Here is a 16,246-nt window from a genome sequence, read left to right as displayed (position 1 = left end):
ATAATCCCCCTTAATGTATGTATTAACTTGAATGGAATGGAGCCCAACCCTGGTGAATGAAATGCTGAAGCCTCCCTCTCTCTCTTTCAGGAAGGTGATGGAGCAGTGTGAGAACTTCAAAGGAGACCCCATGGAAACGACGAGGTAGACGGACGACGGCCAACGGAGGACGACGGCCAACGGAGGACGACGGCAGGGGAGCAGTACCGCTAGACGAACAAAAAGGCAGAACTTCATAGGAACCCTTCACTATCTTTTCACCACCAGTGTCAACTGTCTGCATCAAGTTACTGGACAGAACCTTGTTATGTGACACTATGAGGAAGTTGAGATGTGGTGCACCGACTTGGTGTGTGTGTGTGTGTTATTTGTGTTGCACATAATAAGCATAATTTGTATTATGTATTTGTGTTCATTTATTAATGGTGTGAGTGCTTGTCCTCGTGTGTGTGTGTGTGTGTGTGTGTGTGTGTGTGTGTGTGTGTGTGTGTGTGTGTGTGTGTGTGTGTGTGTGTGTGTGTGTGTGTGTGTGTGTGTGTGTGGAAGGACGTATGTGTGTTATAATAAGGATCAAAACACCAGGGAGATCTTTGTCTCTGAAAAATAGGAAACAAAAATGGAGGTTGTTATGGTATTTTTCCCACCTAAGTCTGTTATATTGGGTCTCGTGAGAGGCCCTCCGTTGTATAAGCTTCATTTCCAACACAGCGCCGTCAACGTCCATCATGCTCCTTCTCAGAATCCTCAGTCCACAGCAATTTCTGATGCAGAAATTTCAAATGGATGACGCCATGAGGTGTGGACGGTCGACTAGTTTTATCCCAGACAGCACTGATCTGTGGACAGTTGTTATTGAGCAGTGAAGTTGCCATGTCTGTGGATGCATCTCTATCCCACACTGATCGAGAGTGTAACCGTGGAAGTGTGTAGCCGTGACAATGACCCCAGTAGAAGTCTTCCTAGATCCTGTGGCACGGGGAAGGACTTTTTGTTTTTTGTTGTACTTATTTGGAGTTGCCATCTGTCCCATCATTGTTTGTCAGTTTTTTTTTATATATGATTATAAACATTCCTATGATTTCATCTGTAAATCTAGGCTTTGTTCCCCATTCCTTACATATATGCAAGTTCAAACCCCGAGCTGACAAGGTACAAATCTGTCATTCTTCCCCTGAACAGGCAGTTAACCCACTGTTCCTAGGCCGTGATTGAAAATAAGAATTTGTTCTTAACTGACTTGCATAGTTAAATAAAGGTCAAAAAATATATATATATAACCCACAAAGAAGCTGAATGATGAGAAACAAATCAGGAAGGACTATACTGTTAGGGTTTTTGGAATCTCAACAAAAATATGCCCATGTTCTTAAATGTTAAGGAAAATCTGAAGGTGGATGATTTTAACTTTGTGTCTTTCATGTATATGGATACAATGCCCTCAAACATAAAGTCTTAGCGTCATATATTTAGATTTGACACATTTAGGAAAGCCTGTATCTCATTTCTGAACATTTAGTTGCCATGTAAGAAATCTTTAGCCTAACATTTGCACATGATTTGGTAAGGTAGTCGAGTGATACAGTGGTATACTTGGTCAACAAAAGCTAAAATCAAATGTGAAGATTAGTTCATAGAAATGCTGACCTCAGATTTTTACGCAGCATTAATTCAAAAAGATTTTTAATTCAAGAATTCATGCTGTATTGTAACAATCAGTGGGGTCGGAAATTATTGACACCCTTGATAAAGATGAGCGTAAATGACTGTAAAATAAATAATAAAAATATTGAGCTATATTTTATTTTTTTTAAAAGGGAAATTATATTTTATACCAACACAATTACTCAGAGAAATAGATATTGTTTAACAAGTAATACTTTTTTTCTCAAAGGTAGGGGTCAAGATTGACACCCCTGTTTTCAATACCTTGCGAGGATAACGGCACAGAGACTTTTTCTAAAATGTTTTATGAGTTGGAGAACACAATGGGAGGGATCTTATCCCCATCCTAAATACAGAATCCTTCCAGATCCTTGATATCCTTCATCTGTGCTGATCAGGACTGCCCTCTTCAATGCAAACCACAGGTTTTCAATGGGTTTCAAGTCCAGAGACTGCGATAGCTATTCCAAAATGTTGATTTTGAGGCCAATTAACAATTTCTTTGTGGATTTTGATGTCTTACTGGAAGTTCCACTTGCGGCCATGTTTCAGTTGTTCCCACTGTACATCTTAAAATGGATGACATCCATGGGTCTTTGTTCAGAACTAATTACTAATTTCCCCCGACAGACCTTGATGTCAGTAGAGATAAATAGCCTATCATTAGAAGGAATATGTTCCACACTACACTTACTGTTCATAGATTGATCATTAGTTGTATTATAATTTTGATATTTCACATGAAGTCCCAACACATTCAAACATGGAATTTTCCTTCGCTTCTTGAAAAGAAATCCCCTCTGGTCCATTAGATATAGAATTAATTGATCTTTGCTTCTTGAACAGAAATCCCCCCCTGGTCCATTAGATATATCATTTATTGATCTTTGCTTCTTGAACAGAAATCCCCCCTGGTCCATTAGATATAGAATTAATTGATCTTTGCTTCTTGAACAGAAATCCCCTCTGGTCCATTAGATATAGAATTAATTGACCTTTGCTTCTTGAACAGAAATCCCCCCTGGTCCATTAGATATAGAATTAATTGATCTTTGCTTCTTGAACAGAAATCCCCTCTGGTCCATTAGATATAGAATTAATTGATCTTTGCTTCTTGAACAGAAATCCCCTCTGGTCCATTAGATATAGAATTAATTGATCTTTGCTTCTTGAACAGAAATCCCTTCTGGTCCATTAGATATAGAATTAATTGATCTTTGCTTCTTGAACAGAAATCCCCTCTGGTCCATTAGATATAGAATTAATTGATCTTTGCTTCTTGAACAGAAATCCCCTCTGGTCCATTAGATATAGAATTAATTGATCTTTGCTTTTCTATGTACATTGTCTTAATTCTTTTTCATGTGATTTTGTATGTTTGTATAGTGCATTAGGAAAGTATTCAGACCCCTTGAATTTTTCCACATTTTGTTACGTTACAGCCTTATTCTAAAATGTATTAAATTATTTTTTCCCCTCATCAATTGACACACACTACCCCATAATGACAAAGCAAACACAGGTTTTTAGAAATTGTTGCAAATGTATTTAACATAAAAAAAATAAAATACCTTATTTACATAAGTACATAAGTATTCAGCCCCTTTGCTATGAGACTCAAAATTGAGCTCAGGTGCATCCTGTTTCCATCGATCGTCCTTGAGATGTTTCTTCCACTTGATTGGAGTCCACCTGTGGTAAATTCAATTGATTGGATGCGATTTGTAAAGGCACACACCGGTTTATATAAGGTATTGTGTGTAGTTTGATGAGGTGGAACAGAGCAATTGAATCCATTTTAGAATAAGGATGTAAAGATTTTTTGGGGGGGAAAAGTCTTGGGGTCTGAATACTTTCCGAAGGCACTGTATGCCTCATTCAACCATATTTATATTGTTATTTTACAATTATGGTGGGAGGTTATTTCCAAATGGGAGGCTGAATTGGGAAAGGCCTGTAGAAATGGAAAACATATTATTGTTGTTAGAACCTCACTTCATAAGAATTCTGCTGATGTTGGATTCTCTAATATTCAATAAATGGGTAGAGTTACATAGCACCAAAGGGAGGTTGGGTCTTGGTTGAATTGTGTAGGTCTTTCAGGCTGCACCATCAGCTCTTTAGCACTTAATGAACATATCACATACTGTACAGTAAGTTAATAAAAAGGAGATGATTCAGTTGTAAATGTGGGGCATCTGAGTAAAATGTAGGTAACCCTTACTTGACATCACTCTTCTAAGTCTTCATAAGAGCTATGTATTCAGAAAAATAGTGAAATTAGGGCTATATTATGTTCAGTGCCTTCAGAAAGTATTCACACCCCTTGACTTTTCCCACATTTTGTTGTTTCAAAGTGGGATTAAAATGGATTTAATTGAAATGTTTTTTGTCAACGATCTACACAAAATATGAATGTCCAAGCAAAGTGAAAAGAAATTCAATAAAATAAATAATTTTGGAAAATGAAACACTATCTTGGTTAGGTAAGTGTTCAACCCCCTGAGTCAATAGATGTTAGAATCACCTTTGGCAGTGATTACAGCTGTGAGTCTTTCTGGGTAAAAGGCTCTGCATGGTCAAGCCAATGACTGCAATGCGGCCTCCACAGAAGTCATGGCAATCATACTTCTGGGAGCTGTCAAATGCATCCAGTAAATGGCTCTGCACCACACCACTCAGTGTTTCAGGGCTTGTTCCTCAACAATCTACACACAATTCCCCATAATGACAAAGCAAAAACAGCTTTTTAGAAATGTTTGCTGATTTATTAACATTTACATTTTTGTCAGACGCTCTTATCCAGAGCGATTTACAGTAGTGACTGCATACATTTTTGTCCTTTTTCATACTAATATTAGGTAGGTGTTAATGTTTTGTACCCTCGTCTGATTAAATGACATATATTTAGCCTAGTCGTCAACCATGCATGTCTTTGCACTGATGATGACAGAGGAGTTGTTCAGTTGCTGATAAACAGGCAAGAGAAGGAAGAGGGGGAAGGTTTTATTAAACTAAATTGAAAAAAATTGTATTTTCTAAAAATAATTTAAAATAGCATTTTGCTTAAAGTTTGTAAAGCTTACCACACTTTCTTTCCCCTCCATATGGATGGACATCCTTTGGTACAAGCATTTGATCTCCGTGTGCATGATAGGGTTGACTTCCACAACCTTATATGGGAAACCATAGTAGTCGAGGAATGCTCACATTTTGCTGCAGTTTGAACAGGCCTTGTACTGGTACATACAGTAAACTTCAAGTCGTTGGCAAACGCCAGATCAGAGCCCAAGTTTGAGGGGATGCCCTATTGGGGAGCTGTGCGTAAATATGAGAGTGCCCACAGTGGTTGCCCCCATGTATCTTTATTTCTAAACCGTTGCATTAAAACACGAGACATCGTTTAAAAAGTGTAGCAGCAAGTTGTTTTGTGCTCGCGCAGGGAAATGCTGATGACTGTTACAGAGAGAGACACATCCTGTAGCCATAGAAGAATGGATGTCCCACAATGAATGATGTGACATCAGTGGCGGTCGGTGCCATTTAAGATGAGGGAGGGCGATTCATTTTTAATGAGCATGGCCTTATTTCTATTACAGCATATTGGGATGGCTGTCATTCATGTTCCATTCACCCAGATCAATATAGCATCGATAGGTTTAGGCTACTACATGATACTAAAATGTTCCTTATACACATCACAAGGTTGCTACAAGCTAACCTACGAATTAAAGTTACGACGTACACTACCGTTAAAAAGTTTGGGGTCACTTAAATATGTCCTTCTTTTGAAAGAAGGGAAAAAATGTTGTCTATTAAAATAACGTCAAATTGATCAGAAATACAGTGTAGACATTATTAATGTTGTATATTACTATTGTAGCTGGAAACGGCATGTTGGCCTTCTAGGCAGAATTGCAAAGAAAAAGCCATATCTCAGACTGGCCAATAAAAATAAAAGATTAAGATGGGCAAAAGAACACAGACACTAGACAGAGGAACTCTTCCTAGAAGGCCAGCATTCCGGAGTCGCCTCTTCACTGTTGACGTTGAGGCTGGTGTTTTGCGGGTACTATTTAATGAAGCTGCCAGTTGAGGACTTGTGAGGCATCTGTTTCTCAAACTAGATACTCTGATGTACTGATGTTCTCTTGCTCAGTTGTGCACCGGGGCCTCCCACTCCTCTTTCTATTCTGATTAGGGCCAGTTTGTGCGTGTTTGTGAAGGGAATAGTACACAGCGTTGTATGAGATCTTCAGTTTCTTGGAAATGTATCGCATGGAATAGCCTTCATTTCTCAGAACAAGAATAGACTGACGAGTTTGAGAAGAAAGTCTTTGTTTCTGGCCATTTTGACCCTGTAATCGAGCCCACAAATGCTGATGCTCCAGATACTCAACCTGTTCAAAGAAGGCCAGTTGTATTGCTTCTTTAATCAGAACAACAGTTTTCAGCTGTGCTAACATAATTGCAAAAGGGTTTTCTAATGATCAATTAGCCTTTTAAAATTATAAACTTGGATTACCGACACACCAGAAGAGGACGTGCCATTGGAACACAGGGTGATGGTTGCTGAGTAATAGGCCTCTGTACACCTGCAGTGAGGCTGTTTGGGGTTTTAGTCAGCCACCAATTTGATTTGATAAGTGAGGGTCTCCCAAATATAAAAAGATGTTTAAATAGGCCTGTTATTTTAAATCATAGGTATTTTTTTTTCAATATTTTTATATAATTATTTTATCCCTATTTTATAATGGTATTTTCTCCCAAAATGATTGGAGGAAGCATGCTGGCTGTGTTGAGATGCCATTTTTGTATTTTGTACATAGTTATTTTTTCAAAATGTATACCTTCACCAATTTGGCCACATACATTTGGGCTATATATATGGGAAACCTATGACTTCATGATAAATGTCATATAGCATATTATATTTTGGAAGTTATCATTCTGAAATGTTACACAAGTACTGTTGCCCTCTTATATGTTTAACTGAAATTGTCCCCATCATCCTATCTGAATGTTTGTTTTATCTTGTTCATTTTAAAGATGATATAAAAATAAAAAACGTGTTTTTTTTCCATTGTTTTTTTCCATTGTTTTATCTAAACCAGATCTATTGTGTTCTATTCTCCTACATTCAATTCACATTTACACAAACTTCAGAGTGTTTTCTTTCAAATGGTACCAAGAATATGCATATCCTTGGTTCTGTGCCTGAGCTACAGGCTGTTAGATTTGGGTATGTCTTCAGGCGGAAATTGCACAAAGTAGGGGGGGAGCTCTAAGAGGTTGATATTAGATTTCGTACACCAACTGTTGTTTACAAAAATACACAGACCGCCACCCCTTGCTGGAGGCAGCTGTTCTGTCTTGCTGTTGAAGCGTAAACTACGCCAGCTGTATTTTATCAATGTCGTCGTTCAGCCACGACTCGGTGAAACATAAGATATTACAGTTTTTAATGTCCCTTGGTAGGATATTCGAGATTGTAGCTCGTCTATTTTTTGTTATCCAATGATTGCACGTTGGCTAATATGACTAATGGTAGAGGCAGATTACCCACTCGCTGTCCGATCCGTACAAGGCACACCGACCTACATCCCCGATATTGTGCCACCCAGAAGCAATGATGAAGATGGTACATGACAGCTATTAAGTCCAAAAGCCTCTTCCACATTTTTTTTGTATGATGTGAATAAACTGAAATGTTGTATAGACCTTTATCTTTTGTTCTGTGAAAGTACATGAACGTGTGAGAAACGGATGAGCAAAAAATGTGGGATTTTATCATATATGCGAAAACTTGCCTTTTTGAATTTTGTCTAACGTTAGTAGCTAGTAGCGCAGTCAAAGATGCATCATGCAATATTGGCACTCTACATTTGAGACAGACCAAGCGGAACAAAAGTAAATCTTGAATTTGGAGGTTTGAAATATCCTTCTGGTGGCCACGTTTACATATTTTAAGAAATGCCATTCATTGGCGGTTTTCAAGTTTAAGATTTTTGATAGGCTGATGGAGAATTTGTTACAGGAAATAATCACTGTCACCTGCTCAGGTTAACAGGGCATAATGTGCCAGGTTATGTAATGAAAACAGCTAACGTGTAGCATTTCATCATGTGCAACGATGTCAACAATTTTAATTGGCACATTTTAAGACTGAGAAACAATAAGTATGGGCCCTTAGTGTCATCCTCAGTGGTGTAAAGTACTTAAGTAAAAACATTTAAAAAATACTTCTTAAGTAGTTTTTCGGGATATCTGTATTTTACTTGACTATTTATATTTTTACATTTACATTCCTTAAGAAAATGATGTGCTTTTTATTCCATACATTATTCCATACACCCAAAAGTATGTGTTACATTTTGAATGCTTAGCAAGACAGGAAAATTGTCAAATTCACACACTTATCAAGAAAACATCCCTGGTCATCCCTACTGCCTATCTGTAAATAAAAAAAGCAAGAAAATGGTGCCATCTGGGTAATCTGGGTAAACCAGCGAGTGGGTAATCTGCCTCTAACATTAGTCCTATTATCCAACAAGATCCTATAAGATACGAGGAGTATCTTAAGAAACAAAAAGTAAGATAACAGAAGTGAAACTAAAGTGATGAACTGAAATCCATCTCACAACTTTCCCAGTGAGAAAAAAATGAAAAAAGGAGGCCATAGAAAATAAACCAAAGAAACAGAAAGTCAGCTGTCCAGAAATGTGTGGTTATGGAGTCATACCTGTAAAGGAACACACCACCACACTCACCTGAAGTCTTACAGCTACAGAATGATGACCTAACTGCCCCTCACATGACTCTACATCTATGTTAATGTTTTGGCCCAAGCACAAACCGTGATAATTCAACAGAGGCAGGCAAACCCCAACCTTCCACCTGTACAGCACCACAGCCATCTCCTAGCGCAATAGAGCCCATTGTAGACATATATGAGGGACTGATTGGACTGATTGAAAAGTGTTGTGTTGTGGAATATAATGAAGACCCTTACCCTGGTATTATACAAGATGTTGATGCAGAGAGCTGCGCTCTAGTCAAGACGATGAGTTGTGTGGGAGCCAACTGATTATTTTGGCCAATGAGAGAATGTGCTTGGGTTTGTGCCTGAGCCTCATCCAGCGACAAAATGGCATATGCTTGATGGCGCAGTCTGGGTGGAAATGTGCTCTCTCGTTAAGCAATAGAAAGCATTAAGGGCAACACCTAATCTTGATGAGTACAAACCTGTCTCATTTATTTTATTTCATGTAACCTTTATTTATCTCTTGATTGATTTATTATTATTAGCTATTTAACTTTATTTAACTAGGCAAGTCAATTAAGACCAAATTCTTATTTACAATGACAGCCTACCAAAAATATAGGACAAAACACACATCATGACGAGAGACAACACTACATAAAGAGAGACCGAAGACAACAACATAGCATGGCAGCAACACATGACAACAACATGGTGGCAACACAACATGGCAGCAGCACAACATGGTAGAAGCACAAAACATGGTACAAACATTACTGGGCACAGACAACAGCACAAAGGGAAAGAAGGCAGTCAGAGTGTCCATGATTGAGTCTTTGAATGAAGGGATTGAGATAAAACTGTCCAGTTTGAGTGTTTGCTGCAGCTCGTTCCAGTCGCTATGAGTCTGACTCAATAGACTGCAGCCAGTGAACAATAATGTGTTTAATGTCAACCAGTATTTCCAACTCTATACATGTATTTCTGCCTAATGCATTGAAGCCCCAAATTGTTCTAAAAGACGCTTAAGTTATTGAGGCATGTATCTTTGTTTTTTAAAGGTTTTGAATGGTGTCATGCCCTGACCTTAGAGAGACGTTTTATGTCTCTATTTGGTTAGGTCGGGGTATGATGTGGGGTGGGCATTCTATGTTTTGTTTTCTATGTTTCGGCCGGGTATGGTTCTCAATCAGGGACAGCTGTCTATCGTTGTCTCTGATTGAGAATCATACTTAGGTAGCCCTTTTCCCTCCTTTCAGTGTGGGTAGTTAACTTTGTTAGAGGCAGCATAGTACTGTTAAGTGGCAGTGTGCAGTGTGCAGTGTGCAGTGTGCAGTGTGCAGTGTGCAGTGTGCAGTGTGCAGTGTGCAGTGTGCAGTGTGCAGTGTGCAGTGTGCAGTGTGCAGTGTGCAGTGTGCAGTGTGCAGTGTGCAGTGTGCAGTGTGCAGTGTGCAGTGTGCAGTGTTGGCGACATTCTAATAAAGAGGAATATGTACACTCACCACGCTCCACCTTGGACCGCTTCTTACGACGCCTGTGTACAACTGTGACATTAAACTATTGAATGGTATTTTTCATCAGTTGTTTTATATGAAATATAATTTCACCACACTCTGTCATTACCACAACGCTAAGTCATTACCATCACGGTACATAGTTTTGATATTGATGATTTTTTCCCATATGTGAACCTTTGATATGCTCCTAAAATAATATATCACCAAGGCATATATGGACATTTAGACAGGACAAATACATATAATTAAGAAAACTACAAAATAGTAAAAAAAATATATATAAAAAAAACATTTAAAAAATAATGTGAAATGTTATATAAATAACCTTAGACACAATTTCTGTAATTTCCTTTTCAACTAAAATAGCACATTTTATGACTTGGAGGTAATGACATTTCCCCTCGGGTATTTGTGGAAACCGATATTTTTTTGTTTGTTTAAATAGCATTTTCAATAACATTCAATATCCAAAAGTGCCCGTATTTGCGAAATCAACCATACATATCCTGATGTTGTGCAGAGAAGAGGCTGCAGGGAAGTCAGGCTGTTGCTCTCCTAGTTGTCAAGCAGATGTAGCCAACAAGCAGCCACACTGTATTTTAGGGCAACCCCAACTAAAAAGGCTAACCGAACAATTGTATTTTAGTTTAATTCATGTAACGTTATTCATAGTAGGTCACAATAAATCACACATCACCTTGAAATGCATTTGTTGTAAGAAATGTTCTATAGAAATAAAGTTCGATTTGATCAATGTTACATAGATCATGAGCTAACTGTCTGCATGTAGCCTACTTAAGTTATACGGAAGTCCATGCAACATTACAATTATGCAATCATTTCAATTGATGAAAATCTTGTTTCGTGTTACATGTGTGCATTTTTAACCACTCAGACACACGTGATCCTCTTCTATGCGCTGTGGAAGTGGGCGTGCGCGCGAGTTCCATCCTCGGGGATCCTCCTCGCGCTCCAGGGGTGTGGTATATAGTTCCCGAAGAGAAGTAGAACGCTTCCAGAAATTCTAGAAGTCATTCGGGGTTTGACCGTGAAGACTATCATTGCTTTGTATTAAAGATGGCGTTGGAAATGTATTTAGACCTTTTCTCACAGCCATGTCGCTCGGTGTATATCTTTGCCAAGAAGAACAACATTTCTTTTGATTTTATGAAGGTTTCGCTTTTGGAAGGTAGGTTATTGTTTTTATTTTGGAGACTGTGCTTTTAGAGTAGCCAACTTCATTCTAGAATTTTCACCATTAATAGAAGGTTATCTAAAGTTCAGTAAAAAGTCATTTACAGAAGTATCCTGAAAAGGTATTTTGTAAGTTTAAGTCTGGTAGGCATCTATTCTTGCTTGCACGCAAGTAGCCTAGTCTGTAGGCCTAGTCTACCCTAACCCCCCCCCTATTCCATTTTGTTTTTGCACTGCTGCTACTTGCTGTTTTATTATTTATGCATAGTCAATTTACTCCTACCTATACGGTACCAGTCAAAAGTTAGGACACACCTACTCATTCAAGGGTTTTTCTTTATTTGTATTATTTTCTACATTGTAGAATAATAGTGAAGACATCAACTCTATGAAATAACACATGGAATCATTTAGTAATCAAAAAAGGGTGAAACAAATCAAAATATACTTGAGATTCTTCAAAGTAGCCCCCCTTTGCCTTCATGACAGCTTTGTACACTATTGGCATTCTCTCAACCAGCTTCACCTGGAATGCTTTTCCAACAGTCTTGAAGGAGTTCCCACATAGGCTTGAGCACTTGTTGGCTGCTTTTCCTTCACTCTGTGGTCCAACTCATCCCAAACCATCTCAATTGGGTTGAAGTCAGGGGTGATTGTGGAGGTCAGGTCATCTGATGCAGCACTCCATCACTCTCCTTCTTGGTCAAATGGCCCTTACACAACCTGGAGGTGTTTTAGGTCATTGTCCTATTGAAAAACAAATAGTCCCACTAAGCACAAAACAGATGGGATGGCGTATCGCGGCAGAATGCGGTTGTAGCCATGCTGGTTAAGTGTGCCTTGAATTCAAAATAAATCACTGACAGTGTCACCACCAAAGCACCATTACACCTCCTCCTCCATGCTTCACCATGGGAATCACACATGCAGAGATCATCTGTTCATCTACTCTGCATCTCACAAAGATAGTGGTTAAATCTCAGATTTTCAGATTTCCAACGGTCTAATGTCCATTGTTTGTGTTTCTTGGCCCAAGCAAGTCTCTTCTTCTTATTGGTGTCCTTTAGTAGTGGTTTCTTTGTAGCAATTTGACCATGAAGGCCTTATTCACGCAGTCTCCTCTGAACAGTTGATGTTGAGATGTCTGTTACTTGAACTCTATGAAGGATTTATTTGAGGCTGGTAACTCTAATGAACGTATCCTCTGCAGCAGAGGTAACTAGGTCTTCCTTTCCTGTGGTGGTCCTCATGAGAGCCAGTTTCATCATAGCACTTGATGTTTTTGCGACTGCACTTGAAGGCACTATAAGTAATGATGGACTGTTTCTCTGCTTATTTGAGCTGTTCTTTCCATAATATGGTATTTTACCAAATAGGGCTTCTGTATACCACCCCTACCTTGTCACTACACAACTGATTGGCTCAAAATAACTGATTTGCTCCAATGCATTAAGAAGGAAAGAAATTCCACAAACGAACTTTTAACAAGGTACACCTGTTAATTGAAATGCATTCATGAAATAAGCTGGTTGAGAGGATGCCAACAGTGTGCAAAGCTGGTACCCCCTATATATAGCCTTGTTATTTTGTGTTACTCTTTACATTTTTTACTTTAGTTTATTTAGTCAATATTTTCTTAACTTTGTTGTTAAGGGCTTGTAATCATTTCACGGTAAGGTCTACCTACATCTGTTGTATTTTGCGCATGTGAGAAACAAATCAAATTTTTTAAGGGGAAGAGACAGGTTAAAAAAAAAAAAATTAAGCCTTGAGAACCCTGAGACATGGATTGTGTATGTGTACCATTAAGCGGGTGAATGGGCAAGACAAAATATTGAAGTGCCTTTGAACAGGGTATGGTAGTAGGTGGCAGGTGCACCGGTTTGTGTCAAGAACTGCCACGCTGCTGGGTTTTTCACGCTCAACAGTTTCCCATATGTATTAAGAATGGTCCAACCTCCAAAGGACATCCAGCCAACTGGACACAACTGTTGGAGTCAACATGGGCCAGCATCCCTGTGGAATGCTTTCGACACTTTGTAGAGTCCATGCCCCCTACAAACTGAGGCTGATCTGAGGGCAAAAGGGGGTGACACTTAATATTAGGATGGTGTTCCTAATGGTTTGTACAGTACACTCGGTGTAGGTGGCTTATTACAGGAGTAAGTCTGTCATGTATCTCTGTCATTTACTACATTTCAGGAGAGCAGTATGGAGAAGAGTTTGGGAAGATCAACATGATCAGGAAAGCTCCTGCAATCCGAGACGGAGACTTCTGCTTGGCTGAAAGGTTGGAATGACAACATTGAGTTGAGATCAACCATCTTATCTGATGAGGCAATGTAATAAGACTACTTAACAAATCCTTTGTGATCCCTGGAGTAGCTAAACTTATCCTCATTCTGATTTGAGTAATGATTCTAATACAGTGGCGAGGTAAAGCGTTTCAATGACTAAACGGGCCAATCATCTCTGCAGCATTGCCATCATGAAGTATCTGGCAGAGAAGTACCAGACCTCAGACCACTGGTATCCAGCCGATCTGCAAAAGCGTGCCCGTGTCAATGAATACCTGTCCTGGCAGCACATGGGCATACGTATGCATGGCTCAAAGATGTTTTGGCTCAGGGTAAGTGATGCTACTACATGATTGGATTTAGAATTGTTTTCAAATTGTTCTTTGGACTTTGTTCAGTCCAACCCAGAGAGCAATGTTTACTCAGTAGCATATTAACATCCTTTTTTCCCGTGGTCAAATAAAGTCACACACCAAGAAGATTTAGGTAATAATAGTGTTATTATAAACCGCTAAATGTTTCCAGTTTCCCATGTTCGATGTGTGTGCGGTAGTTTGTGAAGAAATAGACTACAGCGTACACATTGCCAAAGCATGTGACTGTGGCCCTTTGAGTTTCACTGACAAGAAAAATAATCCTTCTACAAGCATTGTTATAAGAATTTGATGCAGAGCTGTTTTGTACCTCTGTGTCCAAATACCTGTTATGTTAGCTTTTGAGAGATGAGGTTGATCTCATGCCTTCTCGTTTTTCATGGCATAATATAAAGTTTTGGGAATTCAACACGTTTGTGTTGTAGCTCTTGATTCCAAAGATCATGGGTGTGGAGGTCCCCAAGGACAAGATGGATGGAGCCCTGGAGGACCTGGAAGGCTCTCTGAAACTCATTGAAGAAAAGTTCATTGGGGACAAGCCCTTTATCGCAGGAGAGCAGATCTCCTTGGCCGACCTGGTGGCCATTGTTGAGATCATGCAGGTGAATGCTTTGAAGATCTTGTCTCTTCCTGCTTCACTGATTAGACCAAGTATGTTTTACATTTACATTTTTTGTCATTTATCAGACACTAATCTAGAGCAATTTACAGGCAAAATTAGGGTTTAGTGCCTTGCTCAGGGGAACATTGACAGATTTTTCACCTAGTCGTCTCGGGGATTCGAACCAGTGACCTTTCGGTTCCTGGAAAAACGCTCTTAAACCCCTTAGCTACCTGCAGTGACATGTCCAAGTCAATTACTAAATCTGTCTTAGGTCTTTGGTTTAGAGCTCCTTGTTTCCACAAGTGTTAACTAGAACAATTATTGATATATGAAACAAGTATGAATCATCACAAACCTAACAACAATCAATTTTGTTGTAATATATTGTTATATTGTGGGCCTTCTGAGTGTATTTCTGCGCTTTGGTATCCCACAGCCTGTCGGTTCCGGTTTGGATGTGTTTGAGGGGAGACTTAAGCTAAGTGCATGGCGAGACAGGGTTCAGGCGGAGATCGGGAAGGAGCTGTTCGATGAGGCTCACCAGGGGATTCTTGCGTCCCAGGAAATGGTCAAGAATATGGACAGCAGCAAGATGCAGATCTTCAAACCCAAGATCTTGAGATTATTCCTCTGAATGCTCCAATGACAGTGCAGAGGAATTCAAATTCAGCTGGTCCTCAGAGAAATAATCAATCTGTTATTTAGCCACTATGCAGCATGTAACATAACAGTGTAACATAATCACAAAAACATCTACATTTCCTCTATGGAAAACATTTCCTGTTAGTGCCAATTACATGATTTTTTTCTTCTAATGTTCTAAAAAGCTGTATTTACCTTTCACTGTTTTTGACTGAATAACGTATTGAATTCAGACAACCAGGTATAACGTTTGCAAACAATATATTATCTGTTTCAAAGTTGACTGGGTGGGTGTCCATTTTTTGCTGTCTACATTCTTATGACTCTGTCTGCAACTTTCTCATACTGGCTCTTTCACAACAATTGACCATAGTCTAGAGAAGTCTGGCACGCAATAGTGCCTTTTTAGCTATTGCGTAAAACTATCATGCACCCCCAATGGGGAGCTGAAATATGAGATACCTTTTCCTCTCACTCTCTGTGTGGAATTCCTGCAAGTTACGGTGTGGGCCGATCTGCACTCCAATGGGGAGCTGAAATATGAGAGACCTTTTCCTTTCACTCTCTGTGTGGAATTCCTGCAAGTTACGGTGTGGGCCGATCTGCAAAATGTTGGCAGGGATACTTCCTTATCTCATGGGGGAGAGGGAAGGAATCAACAGCTGGTATTTACCGTCTCCTGACCTCATGAAGGCGTACCCATAGCCCTATAGCATATGCATTTGTGTTAGGGGAAGAGTTAAATATTGTGTCTTATGTGTCTTCTAAACAATGTTCTGTGTGATACTCTACTACCTTAAAAACCAGAAGGCCAGTGTGGTTGGTCTTTTATAATTAAACAGTGATTGTTTCCTTGCTATACTGTGAAATGTGCTTATGATTGTGTAGTTTTCCAGAGTGGGGATTGCCCTATCTGTGCCAAAACGGTCAATATGTCTTGGTTGAGGTATAGCACATGAGTTTTGTCACTGACACTATACTTCTGACCCGGGACATGAACCCAAGGCTATTCCCTTTCTGTCAATAAATTCCCCATGCAAAAGCCAGCCTTAGAGACTGGGGGGATTATCCCACCGCTACCACCAGTGTTGCAGTTGAGGTGGAGTAACTTGACCTTGCAAATTGCACTTATGGGTGATCATCACTCTACCACATGTACCATAAGATTCAGATATCTTGGTAGAGGTGGTACA

The 16,246-nt window shown here is 39.3% G+C and overlaps 2 protein-coding genes across 4 annotated transcripts in view; both read left to right on the top strand.

Annotated features, from left to right (window-relative positions):
* Positions 1-3,101, top strand: part of LOC112234551 (protein zer-1 homolog) — a 54,188-nt gene extending 51,087 nt beyond the window's left edge. For 2 of the 3 annotated variants that reach the window (XM_024402721.2, XM_024402720.2), the window contains exon 16: positions 91-3,101. In XM_024402721.2, coding sequence (XP_024258489.1) covers positions 91-148 — 58 coding nt within the window. In that variant the 3' untranslated portion in view covers positions 149-3,101. The remainder of the gene's footprint in view (positions 1-90) is intronic. The other variant, XR_006080679.1, reaches the window with a different exon arrangement.
* Positions 3,102-10,921: 7,820 nt separating this feature from the next.
* On the top strand, positions 10,922-15,336 carry LOC112234550 (glutathione S-transferase theta-3). Its single transcript, XM_024402718.2, has 5 exons — positions 10,922-11,131; positions 13,339-13,426; positions 13,615-13,765; positions 14,233-14,409; positions 14,848-15,336. Exons 1-5 carry the CDS (start codon positions 11,020-11,022, stop codon positions 15,043-15,045), a joined length of 726 nt encoding a protein of 241 aa, XP_024258486.1. The 5' UTR covers positions 10,922-11,019; the 3' UTR covers positions 15,046-15,336.
* The last annotated feature ends 910 nt before the right edge of the window (positions 15,337-16,246 follow it).

This window comes from Oncorhynchus tshawytscha, linkage group LG33, assembly GCF_018296145.1.
Source record: "Oncorhynchus tshawytscha isolate Ot180627B linkage group LG33, Otsh_v2.0, whole genome shotgun sequence".
Taxonomy (NCBI): Eukaryota; Metazoa; Chordata; class Actinopteri; order Salmoniformes; family Salmonidae; genus Oncorhynchus; species Oncorhynchus tshawytscha.
The sequence above is the reverse complement of the archived record's forward strand: the minus strand, read 5'-3'. Positions and strand labels throughout refer to the sequence as shown.